The following is an 18,415-nucleotide window of genomic DNA, read 5'->3' as shown; positions in this document are numbered from 1 at the left end:
ACTTATCATGCCCTATCTACCTCCAAACTGGCACTTATCATGCCCGATCTACCTCCAAACTGGCACTGGTGTTGGAAACGGTTGCTCTTCTCAAACTTCCTTTTCTGCGTCCTCTCTGCCTCCATAGACCTCTCGCTCCCCTTCAAAACTACTCCCTTTCTCTCTCGCTTTCTTTTCTCTTTCTTTACTTCCCCCTTTATTTGTACCACTATGCTCCATACTTGCATCACTTTCTTGTCCAGCGCTATCTCCTACCACCTCTGACCAAGCCGCACCGAACCGTCGCCACAGTGAGTCAAATTGTATTGTTTGTTTATCAATGATTGACACCAGCTAACCCTACACCACACCACTACTACGTATCACCAGCTAACCCTACACCATACCACCAACTAACCCTACACCATACCACCAACTAACCCTACACCATACCACTATTACATACCACCAACTAACCCTACACCATACCACTATTACATACCACCAACTAACCCTACACCATACCACCAACTAACCCTACACCATACCACCAACTAACCCTACACCATACCACTATTACATACCACCAACTAACCCTACACCATACCACTATTACATACCACCAACTAACCCTACACCATACCACTATTACATACCACCAACTAACCCTACACCATACCACTATTACATACCACTAACTAACCCTACACCATACCACTATTACATACCACCAACTAACCCTACACCATACCACTATTACATACCACTAACTAACCCAACACCATACCACTATCACATACCACCAACTAACCCTACACCATACCACCAACTAACCCTACACCATACCACTATTACATTCATTGAGTAGACTCTCTCCAGGCAGACACTGATCGATTTTGGTTATGGCATTTTTGTGGCCTATTGTTTGTGCTTTGGCAACTTTCAACACCCTGCATTATCACATTTATGCATACAAAAACTCACTTACTCTACTGATTACACACACCAGTGTTAATTATATTTAGTTTACTTGATTTAATACATATATTTTGTTATTCCTTGTCTCCACGTCATCTCCCTTTTGTTACGAACTTCGAGCTGGTTCGACAATTTTAACCTAACTAACCCTACACCAACACACTATATTGACCTAACTAACCCTACACCAACCCACTATATTAACCTAACTAACCCTACACCATACCACTATATTAACCTAACTAACCCTACACCAACCCACTATATTGACCTACCTAACCCTACACCATACCACTATATTAACCTAACTAACCCTACACCACACCACTATATTAACCTAACTAACCCTACACCATACCACTATATTAACCTAACTAACCCTAAACCATACCACTATATTAACCTAACTAACCCTACACCAACCCACTATATTAACCTAACTAACCCTACACCACACCACTATATTAACCTAACTAACCCTAAACCATACCACTATATTAACCTAACTAATCCTACTCCATACCACTATTTTAACCTAACTAATCCTACTCCATACCACTATTTTAACCCTACACCAACCCACTATATTAACCTAACTAACCCTACACCAACCCACTATATTAACCTAACTAACCCTAAACCATACCACTATATTAACCTAACTAACCCTAAACCATACCACTATATTAACCTAACTAACCCTACACCAACCCACTATATTAACCTAACTAATCCTACTCCATACCACTATTTTAACCCTACACCAACCCACTATATTAACCTAACTAACCCTACACCAACCCACTATATTAACCTAACTAACCCCAAACCATACCACTATATTAACCTAACTAACCCTACACCAACCCACTATATTAACCTAACTAATCCTACTCCATACCACTATTTTAACCCTACACCAACCCACTATATTAACCTAACTAACCCTAAACCATACCACTATATTAACCTAACTAACCCTACACCATACCACTATATTAACCTAACTAACCCTACACCACACCACTATTACATACCACCAACTGACCAAACACCATACCACTATTACATACCACCAACTAACCCTACACCATACCACTATATTAACCTAACTAACCCTACACCATACCACTATATTAACCTAACTAACCCTACACCAACCCACTATATTAACCTAACTATATCATGACACAAGGCGAGACCCAGATACAGACACAAGAGGCAGATGGTTGGAGTTTAAGGAATAGGCAAGAGAATGGTCGTGGACAGGCAAAAGGTCAAAACCAGTTCAGAGTCCAGGAGGACAGACAGGCTCGAGGTCAAGGCTGGCAGAATGGTCAGGCAGGCAGGTACAGAGTGCAGAAACAGGCAAGGTCAAAACCAGTTCAGAGTCCAGGAGGAACAGAGTGACAGACAGGCTCGAGGTCAAGGCTGGCAGAATGGTCAGGCAGGCAGGTACAGAGTGCAGAAACAGGCAAGGTCAAAACCAGTTCAGAGTCCAGGAGGAACAGAGTGACAGACAGGCTCGAGGTCAAGGCTGGCAGAATGGTCAGGCAGGCAGGTACAGAGTGCAGAAACAGGCAAGGTCAAAACCAGTTCAGAGTCCAGGAGGAACAGAGTGACAGACAGGCTCGAGGTCAAGGCTGGCAGAATGGTCAGGCAGGCAGGTACAGAGTGCAGAAACAGGCAAGGTCAAAACCAGTTCAGAGTCCAGGAGGAACAGAGTGACAGACAGGCTCGAGGTCAAGGCTGGCAGAATGGTCAGGCAGGCAGGTACAGAGTGCAGAAACAGGAAAGGGTCAAAACCGGGAGGAGAAAAAGGAGAATAGCAAAGGCAGGCGAATGGGGAAAAACCACTGGTTGACTTGGAAACATACAAGACGAACTAGCACAGAGAGACAGGAAACACAGGGATAAATACACTGGGGAAAACAAACTACATCTGGAGGGGGTGGAGACAATAACAAGGACAGGTGAAACAGATCAGGGTGTGACAAACTAACCTTAACCCATACCACTATATTAACCTAACTAACCCTACACCAGGCTGACGGCCCGGGACGCTTTTGTTCAACACACCTTGTAACTCTTCTGGTAAAACTTTGTACACGCAAGTACATCTCTGCAGCTGCCACCACAACATCTATTTTCTGTGATTTACTTTCCATTTCTGTGGAACAGTTGATAACCATGGTAATGAATGCTAAGAAGCCAACCTTGCTGAAACACAAATTCGTATCACTCTGTATTGGCCTAGGCCTACTGCTCACCCTCTACCCATCATCCTCTACTCTCTTCACTGCCTCAGCATACAACACCTTCTATTTTACTCTGACCCTGGCAACCTTAACCTGTCTCTCTCACACCGGGCAACATGGGTACCCCCACAATTGACACACACAGGGTTTTCCACCTTTGTCCCATGCCCTTCTGCACACTTCCTACATCTGGGAATCTCAGAAAATAATCGCAAGTCCACTTCGATCTACATTCACCAATTTAACAATGAGACTACATATGGGTCACCCAAAAGGCAGGCCTCCACTTTCTCCACTCCCACTGAGCCAGAATCATCCTTTGCATGACCATTGGGGCGAGGCTCGGACTCTGAGGTCTTTACCACATCTGCACCCTCACCTTCGTCAGGTTTCTGAGCCATCCGCTGTATTGCTTGCACAATACACACTGATGGCCTTTCTCCAATACCCAATGGTATTCCTTTGGTATTCTGTTCCTTAGCTCAATTTACTAGTCTGGCTATCTCTGGCCTCTCCATGCTTGCAAAACGTGGGCTATTCAGCATCTGAGAGTAGCATCCATAAGCGTTCCGGTTTCTGGAAGTGACATCAGCCAGTCCCGCCAACCCGCAACCTTTTGCGTGGAAATATAAGTCTACCGTATCTGCTTTTTGCTCAGGTGAAGTGTGTATCGTAGTTAAGTAAATAATATAATTGCAAAAAATATAAGGTAGTAAACATTTATTAAGATAGGAAATAAGGAAAGGAAGCAAGACCTTGTGCCACTTTGGCTGTATCTCAATCATATACGATACCTCAGTGAACTCAATCAATAGCCTGAAAGGGCTCCTTTCCTTGTATCCTTCATTTGCAGTTCAATACTGATCTGTAAGTGTTTGACAGGTTTAATCGTACCTTTAGTAGGTTCCCCCATAGTACCCTGACAGATCAGTACAGATAAGGAGAGGAGGAAAAAAGACAAGAGCCTATGTAGCTTACATGGTCAAATGCGCTCTGCAGACCTCTCTCTCTGTCTCTTCATTGCGATCTCTCTTTGCTTCTCCCCTATTCCTTCCAGTTCCTACTTACCTTCTATCTAGCTCAGTGATGAAGGAAAGGATCAAGGAAGCCATTTACAGTACTGAGACACAGCTCTGCCAGTGAGCCTGCCCAGTAGGCCACAATCTCAGTCGTTTGGCCAAGGTGGAGCATATATGGGAGAGATCAGGTGAATCAGAGGTAATTGGCTATATGACAGAGCTTGGCTGTGGAAGATTTATGTAATAGCAAGCCACAGGGAGGAAGAGAAGTAGCGGGAGTTGGAAAGAAGGAATTCTTGACCGTGTATCTTTGCTCAGTTGTTGCATGCATCAACCAATGGTTGCGTGCCACGCCATCGACTCTGCAGTCAGGCACCAGATTGCTATAACACATGATGTGGTTAGCTGACACGTCAAGTACCTATCCAGGTGTTGTAAGATCTGGCATGCGTCAGCAACGTCTGAGCAGAGGAACACAATGCTAGACACACTATAAGGCCTCATAGTGAGTGAGACATCCCTGAACCTGACATTCCTGGATGCACCCTGCTCTGTGTGACCACTGTGTGTGTGTGTGTGTGTGTGTGTGTGTGTGTGGGAGAATATGATTTTGAATGGGACTGAATTTAGTCTCCCCACAGGCTTAGTTGTACAAGACAGTGGGTGTAGGGGAGCTTTATAAAACACAAATAGATGTCTGCTAACGATTTGCTGTCATCTGCTGGACAATCAGATTTACAGCAGAAAAAAATCACGTGCCTACTGTTCCCGTCAGACCCATGGTCTATTTCACCGGAAGAAATCGTCTAGCTCAACCTTACACTTCCTCTTTCCGGCATCGGGGTTTAGGTAGGAGAATGTTGATTTTATTCTCTTCACCGAATCCGAGTTAAATCTTGTATAATATACTATCATCCACTCGAAAAAAAACGTAGAAAACGTATAATAGACACTGCTAACTATAGTCGTTGTATCATTGAAGCGACAAAATTAGATTTTTAATGCGTTTTAAATCTTAGATGATTGTGGTGTGAATATGGGTGCGCAGTGACATGGGCTCCTTCGTCTTGGTGAAGCGGTAATCGCTAGCTGCCGGTAACCCGGTTGTTATTTGTTCAGACAAATATTTATTGTCCACGAGCGTAGAGCCATCGCTGTATATATTTTTGTATTTTTTTTTTTTACCCAATATTTATTTTCATGGTTAGTTTCTAGTTGCATAGTGTAGTGAGTCGACACTGAACATTAATGGGTAACGTTAAGCTAGCTAGCGTTGGCATGCTTAGACAATCGCATGTCGGCTAGCTAACGTTAATTGGCTGACAACTTTACAACTACATTGTCCATCAACATGAATTTGTTAGTTAACAATTCCGCCTTAATGCAGGGAAGGATCCTTACTTGATATCATGGTTGGTTAGGCAGCTAGCTAGGTAACGTTGGGTATATAGCTAAACGTCAGCTGCCAATGGCAGGTATATTTAGCGAAATTGTGTGCTACACATGCATTTATGAACGTAGCCCTCCCTCCCTTTTACACCGCTGCTACTCTTATCTATGCATAGTCCCTTTAACTCTACCTACATGTACATATTACCTCGGCTAACCGGCCCCCCTCACATTTACTCTACCGGTACCCCCTGTATCACTATTGTTAATTTACTACTGTTTTTTAATTACTCTATTTGATTAATTATTCGTATTTTTTGAAACTGCATTGTTGGTTAGAGGCTTGTAAGTGTTTCACTGTAAGCTCTACACCAGTGCCTAATAAGATTTGATTTAATTTTGTCGGGGTCTGTCTCTTGAACTCCATATACTTTGATCCGGGCTGTAACTGAATTCTCAAATTTTGTTTCCAGTCACAATGGGCCGTGTTATCAGGGGACAGAGAAAAGGTGCTGGCTCTGTGTTCAAAGCCCACGTGAAGCACAGAAAAGGTGCTGCTAAACTCCGACACATTGACTTTGCTGAACGTCATGGTTACATCAAGGGAATTGTGAAGGTAATGCTCTCACAATAGCATTTTTTTTATGCTGCTGAAATATACCGTTTTTTTACAACGTCCCAAGTTGAGTTTGCCATGCATTGTTTTAATTAGTTTTGTTTAAAACTATCTGCTTTGGACCTGACTTGACCGTTGTCTCCTTCAGGATATCATCCATGACCCAGGCCGTGGTGCTCCCCTGGCCAAGGTGGCTTTCCGTGACCCCTACCGATTCAAGAAGAGGACGGAGCTGTTTATTGCTGCAGAGGGCATCCACACCGGCCAGTTCATCTACTGTGGCAAGAAAGGTGAGGAATGGAACTGGACATGGGGTTGATTACCTGTCGTCTGCTTAGTTTGTCACCTCATCTAGGCTATTTTTTTAGAACTATCTAGAATACCTTAACAATAGCCCGGTTAGCTGAACATCAGTAATGTCCTGCCCTTGGGCACCTTAACCCCCGAACATCAATGTCCAAGCCCCCTCAGAAATCTAATTGGCCTTACAATTGAAAAAAAATTGAGAACTTTGTTTTTTTGGATGGGCTGCATCTCAATCGACCCCATGTGCCAATGATGGCATTTTGCATCTGCACTTGGAGATGGCAGTGCTACAGCAGTGTTTGTCAGAACATGAGATCTTGAAAACATCTGTAGCGTCTTAATGGTTTGGCCTCTACAACCCCCACAAGCGTCAAGGGACCTGTCTGAAGTTGGTATTGTCTGTAGCGTCCAGACATTAATATGACCCCTCTAAAGTTACTCACAAATGTATGTTATGCTCTAGGACTGTCACATCTTCTCTGAAGGTAGCCTGATACCAGTTTAGAGCCTAAAATAAAAATGTCCTGATCTTATCTCTATAGGAGAAAAACATTTTTTTCATTGTAAATAGGTTAATTGCAGTAAGGCTAAATTGAATGTTTAAACAAATCATTTGCAAACATAAAAAAAACAACTTGTCTTAATATTCAACATTTATTGCTGAATGACTAACAATTATCTCTCTCAGCTCAACTGAACATCGGTAATGTCTTGCCCGTGGGCACCATGCCTGAGGGAACCATCATCTGCTGTCTGGAGGAGAAGCCTGGTGACAGGGGCAAGCTGGCCAGGGCGTCTGGGAACTACGCCACGGTCATCTCCCACAACCCAGACACCAAGAAGTCCAGGGTCAAGCTGCCCTCTGGCTCAAAGAAGGTCATCGCCTCCGCAAACAGAGCCGTTGTTGGTAAGAAAGTGAGATTGTTTTGCTGAAGGTTTCAATGTTTTCTAATTAATGGTGAGGTGGATGCATTTTGTACAGTATATCAGCATACTAGGCTCATTCTGGTACATCCTGTCAGCTGTTAAACATGTTGGTCTCAGAGTGCAGTGAATTCTACTAGAAAAGCTGGAATGAGTAGGTCATCCTGGCATTTAAAGTATATTTAATTTATGTCAAACTTTCTTCGCTACCCAAAATGCCTTTTTAGAAAAGTACAGATATTCGGACACTGCCACTTGCTCATAAGGGTCCAATTAACCCCCCTGTCTTGATGAAATCCACTGCACTGTGCACATCTATTTTGATAGACGTGATTAGACAGGAAAACCAAAAAGCATTTACTGCCATTCAGAATATGGGTCCTACCAGTTGTGACATGGCTGGTTAGGTAATCCTGTGCTCCTGTCCACCAGAGTAAAAGTTCTCTCCTCTCGTCATCAGGTGTGGTTGCTGGAGGTGGACGTATTGACAAGCCCATCCTGAAGGCCGGTCGTGCCTACCACAAGTACAAGGCCAAGAGGAACTCATGGCCACGTGTCCGTGGTGTGGCCATGAACGTAAGTGGACATCTCTTCTGCATATGTTTATGGAAAACTTAAGGTTAGATTTGGATCTTGAAGTTCTACATCAAGCAGTCTTCCAGAGATGGTGTCTTTCTCTGCACCTGATGTACCTCAGGTTTGTAGATGGCCCTACTAGGCTTGGGTGGTATCCAGGTTGTCATACCAACCTTGTGCAATCCTGATATTGAATACTGCCTCTGTAATCTGAAGGTTTGTAATGCTAACAGCCAATGCTAAGGAGCAGATTGACAAACAGCCATGCTCTTGATCTAGGTAATTCTCACCACATAGCTAGATAACTAGCTACTAAATGAGCAAACCCAATGTACAACTGCAGAGCGTTTAGCACAGACGTTAACTTAAAACGGCATTTGCCACACCTGGTTTGGTAAAAAGCTGAGTGAGGCTTGTAATTTACCATGGCTAAGCCTCAACTACTTTTTAAATGCTGTTTGACATTTTTCATATTGGGGCGTAGGCTTCATTATTAGAACATCTGACTTTCTTCCCTTTCCCCCCCCCCTCTAGCCTGTTGAGCATCCCTTCGGTGGTGGTAACCACCAGCATATTGGAAAACCCTCAACTATCAGGAGGGACGCACCTGCTGGTCGCAAGGTCGGTCTCATTGCTGCCCGTCGTACAGGCAGACTGCGTGGAACAAAGACCGTCTCGGAGAAGGAGAATTAGATGTCTTGACAATAAAATATGTTCCAATGAAGCTAACCTGTGTTGACTCCATTTGTTAGGTTAGTGCTCCAGTGGAGTTGGAACCTAGAGGACTTGCTAACTGGTGGAATTGGGTTGGAGCAGACTGCATATTTCAGTGTTGTGCTTCTTTTTTTTTTTACATTAAGTTGGGCCTCATCACCCGAACAATTTAGCTGGTTACATGTTATTGTATGGCCAGAAGGGGAGCCTGAATATGCAAACCTACAGTTAAATGGGAATCACGGAAATATACTAGCGACCTACTGCAAAGCATGGAATCAGGATGATCATTTGCCTTCAAGCAGTAGCCTACATGAGAATCCAGAAAGTAAATGTACATAGACATTTTTACCAAGTCGGTTACATGAATACAATATTCCATGTTCTTTATTTGCTAAGGGCGCAATGCTTCTATATTTCTGTGCACAAAAAAAAAACCTCAGTGAAAGTTCACATTGCGACTGTAGCTCCAGAATTCAACGTCACACCATGGCAAAAACGGTGCCGAACTCTGTACAGTCGATACCTTTAAAAATAAGACAAGGACAAATGTTTATAAATCAAATTCTATTCTTTGTGTGAAATACAAAATAAATTCTATAAAATAAGAGCAAAGTATTATGGTGGGCAGAATATTTGGTATTTTAGACAAATCCCCAAAATACACACATTCAAGTTAGCAATTAAATAGTTTTACTGATGTATACCTTTTAAATCCTAAAGAATTACTTAGCCCATGTTGCAACACGACTAATCAGCCGATACGGTGTGCCCCTTCTCCAAGGAGAGACGCTGCGGCCCCAGAGTGGACGAGCCCCGGTGTTTGACTAGTCTCTACCAAAGAGACAGCAGAGAAATCAGGTTTCATACATGGTGTTTTTCTTTCTCAAAATTCCTATAGAGCACCCTATCCCACCAAAAATGGACCAGCGAATGTTTAGTTGGATTACAATAATGTGCAATTGAAAAACCACTTTCTATTGGTTCAAAATACCACCCTCAATGTACAAGGGGAAGATGAGAAAATAAAAGCCTTAAGGAATTGTCCTCTAGCTGAAGGACAGATGTTATCACATATCTTCCCTTGAGCTATGCTATTCGGGTGAGAAGCCATGCTAAACATTACAGCATATTAACTAGAACTTCCGAAAAGATCTGAATTACCCAAAAAAATAAAGGCAACGAGTTCCAGAACAATGTTGCATCACATCAACCAAAACACCGTAAAAGTTAACCATTCCATGTCTCACTAAAACCAACCCCAGCTCATCAGTTGATTTGGCATCGGTCAAGAGGTTGCCAAGGTGCTTACTAATAATAACAATGTGTCCTCCTAAAGGTGAATGACCGGTAACCGTCCGATGGCAGACCAAACATCACTGCTGAGGGTGATAAAACAAAAATATGTTTTTTCTCTTAAGTGTTGCTTTTTTTTGTTATTTTTGTTTCTCGCAAGATCTCTCTCCGAACAGCAAACCTGACGGGGGGGGGGGGGGGGGGGGGGGTCATTTTAACAGTCAAAACAAACACACTATGTACACCTTTTCGTCATGTTGACAAGTGTGTCAGCATCGTCAAGCCTGGGTATTCTATGTTCATTACAACACAATCCCCTCTGCAGTCGACAGCCCCAGGCTCCAGTATGCAGAACCCAGGGGAGCGCCCCCCCCCCCCATGGCAGAATTGAGGGGGCCTGGAGAGGAGCTGTGAAGCCTGGCCCTGCCCTGGAGACCCCAAAGAGAGAGAGAGTCCCGATCAGGAGCTTGGTCAGTCACCTGGAGGGGAGAGGAAAGAGAGCAGGAGGCTGGAGGTACAGCAGAGGGGAGTGCTGGTGTTACTCCTTAGGCGAGGTAGCGGCCGTGGAGGTGGAGGGGACCTCCTCAGTGCTCTCCCAGTTCTCTTGTGCTCTTGGGCCGGGGTCAGGGCCTGGGGTAGAAGGGGCAGGGCCAGGGTGCTGGGGGTTGTTCATGAGCTGGGCAGCGGGGCCTGTGTATGGCTGTCCGTTGTTCTGCGGGGGAATGAGAAAACAAAAATCAGGTTTTTAGTGGAACTACTGATGTGCGATGGAACTTCTGACAAAATGTCGGTCATTCATTCGTTTAGAAGCCTCCGTTTACAGGGATAGTAAACAGTCACAGTATAGTGCCTGTATACCTGCTGAAACTGTGTGGTCGTCCCAGGAGATGAGTGTGGGTAGAGGGAGGTGTCCTCTGGAGGGGAGGTGTCCTGATCTTCAGAGGCTTCCTGGTCATCGGGCTCCTGGGAAATGAAGTCCAAGATTAGCACCATTTTCATTCCCAATGCATTTTTTCCCACCTAACATTCATACACAACTCAAACCTACTGGCCTAATAGCATACCAATGTCTCTTAATATGAACATTAGCCTATTTTAACTGAATGAGATGGAAGAGAGTGACACGCTGTGTGACGGCCTTGGATGTTGTAATATCAACAGAGGGAGGGTTAAATATAAAATAGACTATTATGTGAGTGGGTATTATTCTCCACAGCATGGTGGGAGACATACTCTACTGAGATCATGTTTCCATATACACTACATGACCAAAAGTATGGACAATGGACACCTGCTCGTCAAACGTCTCATTCCAAAATCACGGGCATTAATATGGAGTTGGTCCCCCCCTTTGCTGCTAGAACAGCCTCCACTCTCAGGGAAGAGCATTAGTGAGGTCGGGCACTGATGTTGGGCGATTAGGCCCGCAGTCAGCGTTAAAATTCATCCCAAAGGTGTTCGATGAGGTTGAGGTCAGGGCTCTGTGAAAACCAGCCAATTTCTTCCACATTGAAAAACAATTTCTGTATGGACCTCGCTTTGTGCACGGGATCATGCTGAAACAGAAAAAGGCCTTCCCCAAACTGTTGCCACAAAGTTGGAAGTGCAGAATCATCTAGGATGTCATTGTATGCTGTAGTGTTCAAATCACATTTTATGTCACATACACATGGTTAGCAGATGTTAATGCGAGTGTAGTGAAATACTTGTGCTTCTAGTTCCGACAATGCAGTAATAACCAACAAGTAATCTAACCTAACAATTTCACAACAACTACCTTATACACATAAGTGTAAAGGGATGAAGAACATGTACATAAAGATATGAATGAGTGATGGTACAGAACGGCATAGGCAAGATACAGTAGATGGTATAGAGTACAGTATATACATATGAAATGAGTAATGTAGGGTATGTAGATATTATATTAAGTGGCATTGTTTAAAGTGGCCAGTGATACATTTTTTACATCAATTTTTCCAATATTAAAGTGGCTGGAGTTGAGTCAGTATGTTGGCAGCAGCCACTCAATGTTAGTGGAGGCTGTTTAACAGTCTGATGGCCTTGAGATAGAAGCTGTTTTTCAGTCTCTCGGTCCCTACTTTGATGCACCTGTACTGACCTCGCCTTCTGGATGATAGCGGGGTGAACAGGCAGTGGTTCGGGTGGTTGTTGTCCTTGATGATCTTTATGGCCTTCCTGTGACATCGGGTGGTGTAGGTGTCCTGGAGGGCAGGTAGTTTTGCCTCCGGTGATGCGTTATGCCGACCTCACTACCCTCTGGAGAGCCTTACGGTTGTGGGCGGAGCTGTTGCCGTACCAGGCGGTGATACAGCCCGACAGGATGCTCTCGATTGTGCATCTGTAAAAGTTTGTGAGTGCTTTTGATGACAAGCTGAATTTCTTCAGCCTCCTGAGGTTGAAGAGGCGCTGCTGCGCCTTCTTCACCATGCCGTCTGTGTGGGTGGACCAATTCAGTTTGTCCGTGATGTGTACGCAGAGGAACTTAAAACGTACTACCCTCTCCACTACTGTCCCGTCGATGTGGATAGGGGGGTGCTCCCTCTGCTGTTTCCTGACGTCCACGATCATCTCCTTTGTTTTGTTGACGTTGAGTGTGAGGTTATTTTCCTGACACCCCACTCCGAGGGCCCTCACCTCCTCCCTGTAGGCCGTCTCGTCGTTGTTGGTAATCAAGCCTACCACTGTAGTGTTGTCTGCAAACTTGATGATTGAGTTGGAGGCGTGCGTGGCCACGCAGTCGTGGGTGAACAGGGAGTACAGGAGAGGACTCAGACCGCACCCTTGTGGGGCCCCAGTGTTGAGGATCAGCGGGGTGGAGATGTTGTTACCTACCCTCACCACCTGGGGGCGGCCCGTCAGGAAGTCCAGTACCCAGTTGCACAGGGTGGGGTCGAGACCCAGGGTCTCGAGCTTGATGACGAGTTTGGAGGGTACTATGGTGTTAAATGCTGAGCTGTAGTTGATGAACAGCATTCTCATATAGGTATTCCTCTTGTCCAGATGGGTTAGGGCAGTGTGGTTGCGATTGCGTCGTGTTGAGTTTCCTTCACTGGAACTAAGGGGCCGATCCCAAACCATGAAAAACATCACAGACCATTATTCCTCCTCCACCAAACATTACAGTAGGCACCAGCCATTTGGGCAGGTAGTGTTAGTTTGGCATCCGTCAAAACTAGATGGTGAAGAGTGATTCATCACTCCAGAGAACGCGTTTCCACTACTCCAGCCAACGCTTAAGCCAATGGCGGCGAGCTTTACACCACTCCAGCCGACGCTTGGCATTGCGCATGGTGATCTTAGGCTTGTGTGCAGCTGCTCGGCCACGGAACCCCATTTGTTAAAGCTCCAGATGAACAGTTCTTGTGCCGATGTTGCTTCCAGAGGCAGTTTGGAACTTGGTAGTCAGTGTTGAAACCGAGGACAGACGATTTTTACGCACTTTAGCACTCGGCAGTCCCGTTCAGTGAGCTTGTGTGGCCTACCACTTCGCGGCTGAGCCGTTATTGCTCCTAGACGTTTCCACTTCACAATAACAGCCTTTACAAATTAACATGGGCAGCTCTAGCAGGGCAGAAATTTGACGAACTGACTTGTTGGAAAGGTGCCATCCTATGTCGTTGAAAGTCACTGAGCTCTTCAGTAAGACCATTCTTTGGCCAATAATTGTCTATAGAGGTTGCATGGCTGTTTGTTCGATTGTATACACCTGTCAGCAACGAGTGTGGCTGAAATAGCCAATTCCACTATTTTAAAGGGGTGTCCACATACTTTTGTGTATATAGTGTAACATCTAAGGGACGGGGCCATATACTTTCTTATAAGGTTGATATGGAATAATTTGCTGGGGCATATAGGTTCTTATAAGGTTGATATGGGATAATTTGCTGGGGCTAATACTAGATGGAAATGCAGTTTTTATCCAGTTCAGAGAAAAACAGAGGGATTTCTACTTTGTGTGTTCAATCCATGATGGTTATGCCAGCGTTACCTTTTTAGACTGGCATCTTTGTGCTGGGACAACTGGCCGTGTATCTGTATGAGTCGCTCTGCTCATAAAGACAGATTGACAACATCTAGAACACATTACAACATGTGTCCAGACCAACTAGAAGACAGCTTGTTGTGTTAGTCTAAGTGGAGGAGATAGTGCTGTGTTATCATGAATCTATCGGAAACCTACAATAACCTGTGGGTAAAGTAGGTGCTGCCTATTGTCAAATAACGTAGTGGTCCTAAGACATCTAGCTGTTCTTTCTCTCCAGATGTTGTTATAGAATTGGTTTTACGGGTAGTTACAATTATAACTATTCAAGGTGATGTTTCCGATTGAAACGATCAATAACAAGACGTGACCTCGTCCTGTTGACTAGAAATATATTATGAACACATGCGATTTAAATGGCTGACCTAGTCTCAACACTTGAACACACCAGTAAGTACACTACACATAACACTAGCACTTCATCATCAGATCAGTTCTGTCACCATAGTTTGAGTTTGCTTTAGGGAGGTGGAACAAACAGTTTTGATTGGATAAACAGGGTTAGGTTAAGGACCAACTGAACTAAAGGGAAGCCAGCAAGTCAGTGCTGCTTTAGGTAACCAATGGGACACGGCTACTGGAAAGAGGAAATGTTTGCTCGCGGTTTGCGGTTCAGTTGGATTTTTGGCAATTTTTGTCGATGGTGCAACGTTAATATTGACATGTTGGATTTTGGTGGGGTTGACTCTATATTATGGAACATCAAAGGGATCTTAAATTGTCTATACTAGAATACCCTCAGCTCTATATCTGCTGCCAAGTAGGAACCTGGAGTTGGCTGCTTTGTCAGTCACTGAATACAGAGAAAGGATGAGTCTTCAGCGGGCTATATTCCCAAAGACCATGACGAATAAAACATTTGCGCCAATCACCAACTGTCATCACAAAATCACTTTAGGGAGCAGAACGCAAACAGCCGAGCGGACATATGACCATCCTGTCACTGCTATCTGTTATTGTCCAGCTCCTATGCTCCAGACTGTCTGTCGCTGTGTGTTGGTTCTACTGCCCAGGCTATTCTCCCTGTGTCAGTGTGCTAGTGAACAGACACCACTAACATCGCCCTGTATGGAACACCTAGAGAGGGGACAGACACCTCTAACATTGCCCTGTATGGAACACCCAGAGAGGGGACATAGTGGAAGAGGGTGCCAGGGACTTACAGTGTGTTGCTGTGGTCCTGTCCCGTCCCCTGGCAAAAGCTGCTGTGGCGAGGACGATTTCCGCATGGCAGCTTCTTCTTCAGACATGGCCTCACCGGGCTTCGTTAAGTGACACTAATTTGAGATGGCATAATTTATATCATTGCATAACATATACAAGTGTCAACAGTTAACCTTTCATTTAACTAGGCAAGTCAATTAAGAACAAATTCTTATTTACAATGACGGCCTACACTGGCCAAACCCTAACCAGGACGACGCTGGGCCAATTGTGCGCCGCTCTATGGGAATAAACTATGTTTTCAGGTGGATTTCTTCTGTTTTTTTTTGTTTAAGTAACATTAGCATATATCATATCGCCATTCATGGTAAGGATTAATAAGGCTAAGCATTGTAATGTACACTGAGCTTCAGCAAAAGGAGACAAACACAAACAAAGGAATCTAGAGGAAAAAGTTAAATAATAATACATATCAACATGTTAGCTTAAAGTTTGTATACACTACAAGGTGTGTAAGCTGGAAATAACATTCGCAAAAACTCGAAAAGCCCCTAACTAGAAAAATAAACACACAAATTCGGAAGATTATCAAAAATAACTAAGATATCATATTCCAGCAGAAAACAGCTTTCTAAAATAACTTTAGAGTTGGCTTGAAAATCTGGACTTGAGCTTTGAAAGCATTCAGTTCCAGGATATTTGATAGTAGTGACTACAACACTTAACGCCTAGAACTTGACGCGCCAGAGGAGTGAAAAAAACAGTTGGTTAGCAGCAACGTGTTAACCATACATCACAAGGAATGTATGGGGCGGCAGGGTAGCCTAGTGGTTAGAGCGTTGGAAGGTTGCAAGTTCAAACCCCCGAGCTGACAAGGTACAAATCTGTCGTTCTGCCCCTGAACAGGCAGTTAACCTAGGCCGTCATTGAAAATAAGAATTTGTTCTTAACTGACTTGCCTAGTTAAATAAAGGTAAATAAATAAAAATAAGGAAGAAAATAGTATAGTTTGTATTGCTGCATGAGATTCCATATAACCGACACTGTTTAACAAATTCATTAAAACTCAGCAAAAAAAAAGAAACGTCCCTTTTTCAGGACCATGTCTTTCAAAGATAATTTGTAAAAATCCAAATAACTTCACAGATTTTCATTGTAAAAGGTTTATCCCATGCTTGTTCAATGAACCATAAACAATTAATGAACATGCACTTGTGGAACGGTCGTGAAGACAGCTTACAGGTAGGCAATTAAGGTCATAGTTATGAAAACGTAGGACACCTAAAGAGGTCTTTCCACTGACTCTGAAAAACACAAAAAGAAAGATGCCCTGCTCATCTGCATGAACGTGCCTTAGCATGCTGCAAGGAGGCATGAGGACTGCTGATGTGGCCAGGGCAATAAATTACAATGTCCGTACTGTGAGAGGCCTAAGACTGCGCTACAGGGAGACAGGACGGATAGCTGATCATCCTCACAGTGTCAGACCACGTGTAAAAACACATGCACAGGATCGGTACAGCCGATCTGAGGCTGGACTGAGGGCTGAGTGAGGCTGGACTGAGGGCTTGTAGGCCTGTTGTAAGGCAGGTCCTCACCGGCAACAAAGCCGCCTATGGGCACAAACCCATCGTCGCTGGACAAGACAGAACTGGCAAAAAGTGCTCTTCACTGACAAGTCGCGGTTTTGTCTCACCAGGGGTGATGGTTGGATTCACGTTTATCGTCGAAGGAATGAGCGTTACACCGAGGCCTGTACTCTGGAACGGGATCGATTTGGAGGTGGAGGGTCCGTCATGGTCTGGGGCGGTGTGTCACAGCACCATCGGACTGAGCTTGTTGTCATTGCAGGCAATCTCAACGCTGTGCTTTACAGGTTATACATCCTCCTCCCTCATGTGGTACCCTTCCTGACATGACCCTCCAGCATGACAATGCCACCAGTCATACTACTCATTCTGTGCGTGATTTTCTGCAAGACAGGAATGTCAGTGTTCTGCCATGGCCAGCGAAAAGCCCGGATCTCAATTCCATTGAGCACATCTGGGACCTGTTGGATCGGAGGGTGAGGGCTTGGGCCATTCCCCCCCAAAATGTCTGGGAACTTGCAGGTGCCTTGTTGGAAGAGTGGGGTAACATCTCACAGCAAGAACTGGTAAATCTGATGCAGTCCATGAAGAGGAGACTTAACGCAGCGGGTGACCACACCAGATACTGACTGTTACTTTTTGACCCCCCCTTTGTTCAGGGACACATTATTCAATTTCTGTTAGTCACATGTTCAGTTTATGTCTGTTGTTGAATCTTGTTATGTTCATACAAATATTTACACATGTTAAGTTTGCTGAAAATAAAACGCAGTTGACAGTGAGAGGACGTTTCTTTTTTTTTGCTGAGTTTAGTATTGTAGGCAAGTTCCTTGTTTCCACATATACCCTGTTGAAACGTTGGACATTACATTTTTGCATCTGAGCTCCTAGAGTGTGTGGCTCTCCTTTATTTTCACGGTTTCCACTCCGCTAGCCAGCGCCTAAATAGGTGTGCGTTTCTTTTTCCTCTACATTGTTTCCACATTACCTTGACTCTGTAGGCAAAAACCACCAAGGTCAGAATGGTGCATCTTTCCCAAAATACATTATCTGAGACTATCACTACTTCAACTACCACCATTTAAGTCATGCATCCATGTTAGATATTACCTTTGGGTTGTATGTGTGTGTGTCGTATAGTGCCTGTGTGTGTACGCGCGCATTTGGTGCGAGTGTTACCTCCTCGGGGCAAAGTTCGCAGGCCTTGGCCAGGGTCATACGTGCAGAGTGCGAACGCTCCAGGAAGTACCCGTTGGAGGTCTCGTTGCTCTGGACGGGTGGAGACCAGTTGTTGTAGGTGTACTGGGGGTTCCCTGTGTAGGGTCTCCTCTCCAGCTCATCCCCCAGCCACTCCACCGCCCAGGTCCACTTACGCTTCAGGTCCCCGTTACTCTACAGACAAAGAGAGACAGACACAATTTGTAAGAGTGCTTATGAATGACTTTTTCCTTGCATTGCAATTAAGAATCCTGAAATGGAGATTCATTTTTATATATACTCAAACCACCGGCGGGCCAGATTTAAATCGGCTCGTGAGCCGG

The 18,415-nt window shown here is 44.5% G+C and overlaps 2 protein-coding genes across 5 annotated transcripts in view; one reads left to right on the top strand and one right to left on the bottom strand.

Moving 5' to 3' along the window:
- Nucleotides 1–5,059: 5,059 nt before the first annotated feature.
- On the top strand, nucleotides 5,060–8,769 carry LOC139405430 (large ribosomal subunit protein uL2-like). 2 transcript variants are annotated; one of them, XM_071147760.1, is made up of 6 exons: nucleotides 5,060–5,083; nucleotides 6,097–6,239; nucleotides 6,388–6,529; nucleotides 7,234–7,452; nucleotides 7,930–8,045; nucleotides 8,580–8,769. In XM_071147760.1, the coding sequence occupies exons 2-6, from the start codon at nucleotides 6,102–6,104 to the stop codon at nucleotides 8,736–8,738; spliced, it is 774 nt and encodes a 257-aa protein (XP_071003861.1). In that variant the 5' UTR covers nucleotides 5,060–5,083; nucleotides 6,097–6,101; the 3' UTR covers nucleotides 8,739–8,769. The 2 variants fall into 2 exon arrangements, with proteins under 2 accessions (XP_071003861.1, XP_071003870.1); XM_071147769.1 differs by lacking the exon at nucleotides 5,060–5,083 and adding an exon at nucleotides 5,088–5,329.
- A 335-nt stretch (nucleotides 8,770–9,104) lies between these two features.
- LOC139405413 (ubiquitin carboxyl-terminal hydrolase 9X-like) overlaps nucleotides 9,105–18,415 on the bottom strand; it is a 72,847-nt gene continuing 63,536 nt past the window's right edge. For 2 of the 3 annotated variants that reach the window (XM_071147746.1, XM_071147738.1), the window contains 4 exons: nucleotides 18,054–18,266; nucleotides 15,285–15,398; nucleotides 10,914–11,018; nucleotides 9,105–10,767 (listed from right to left, as the gene is read on the bottom strand). In XM_071147746.1, coding sequence (XP_071003847.1) covers nucleotides 10,594–10,767; nucleotides 10,914–11,018; nucleotides 15,285–15,398; nucleotides 18,054–18,266 — 606 coding nt within the window. In that variant the 3' untranslated portion in view covers nucleotides 9,105–10,593. The remainder of the gene's footprint in view (nucleotides 10,768–10,913; nucleotides 11,019–15,284; nucleotides 15,399–18,053; nucleotides 18,267–18,415) is intronic. The other variant, XR_011633875.1, reaches the window with a different exon arrangement.

This window comes from Oncorhynchus clarkii, chromosome 3 (genome assembly GCF_045791955.1).
Source record: "Oncorhynchus clarkii lewisi isolate Uvic-CL-2024 chromosome 3, UVic_Ocla_1.0, whole genome shotgun sequence".
NCBI lineage: Eukaryota > Metazoa > Chordata > Actinopteri > Salmoniformes > Salmonidae > Oncorhynchus > Oncorhynchus clarkii.
Note: the sequence above shows the minus strand (reverse complement) of the source record. Positions and strands in the feature narration are given on the sequence as shown.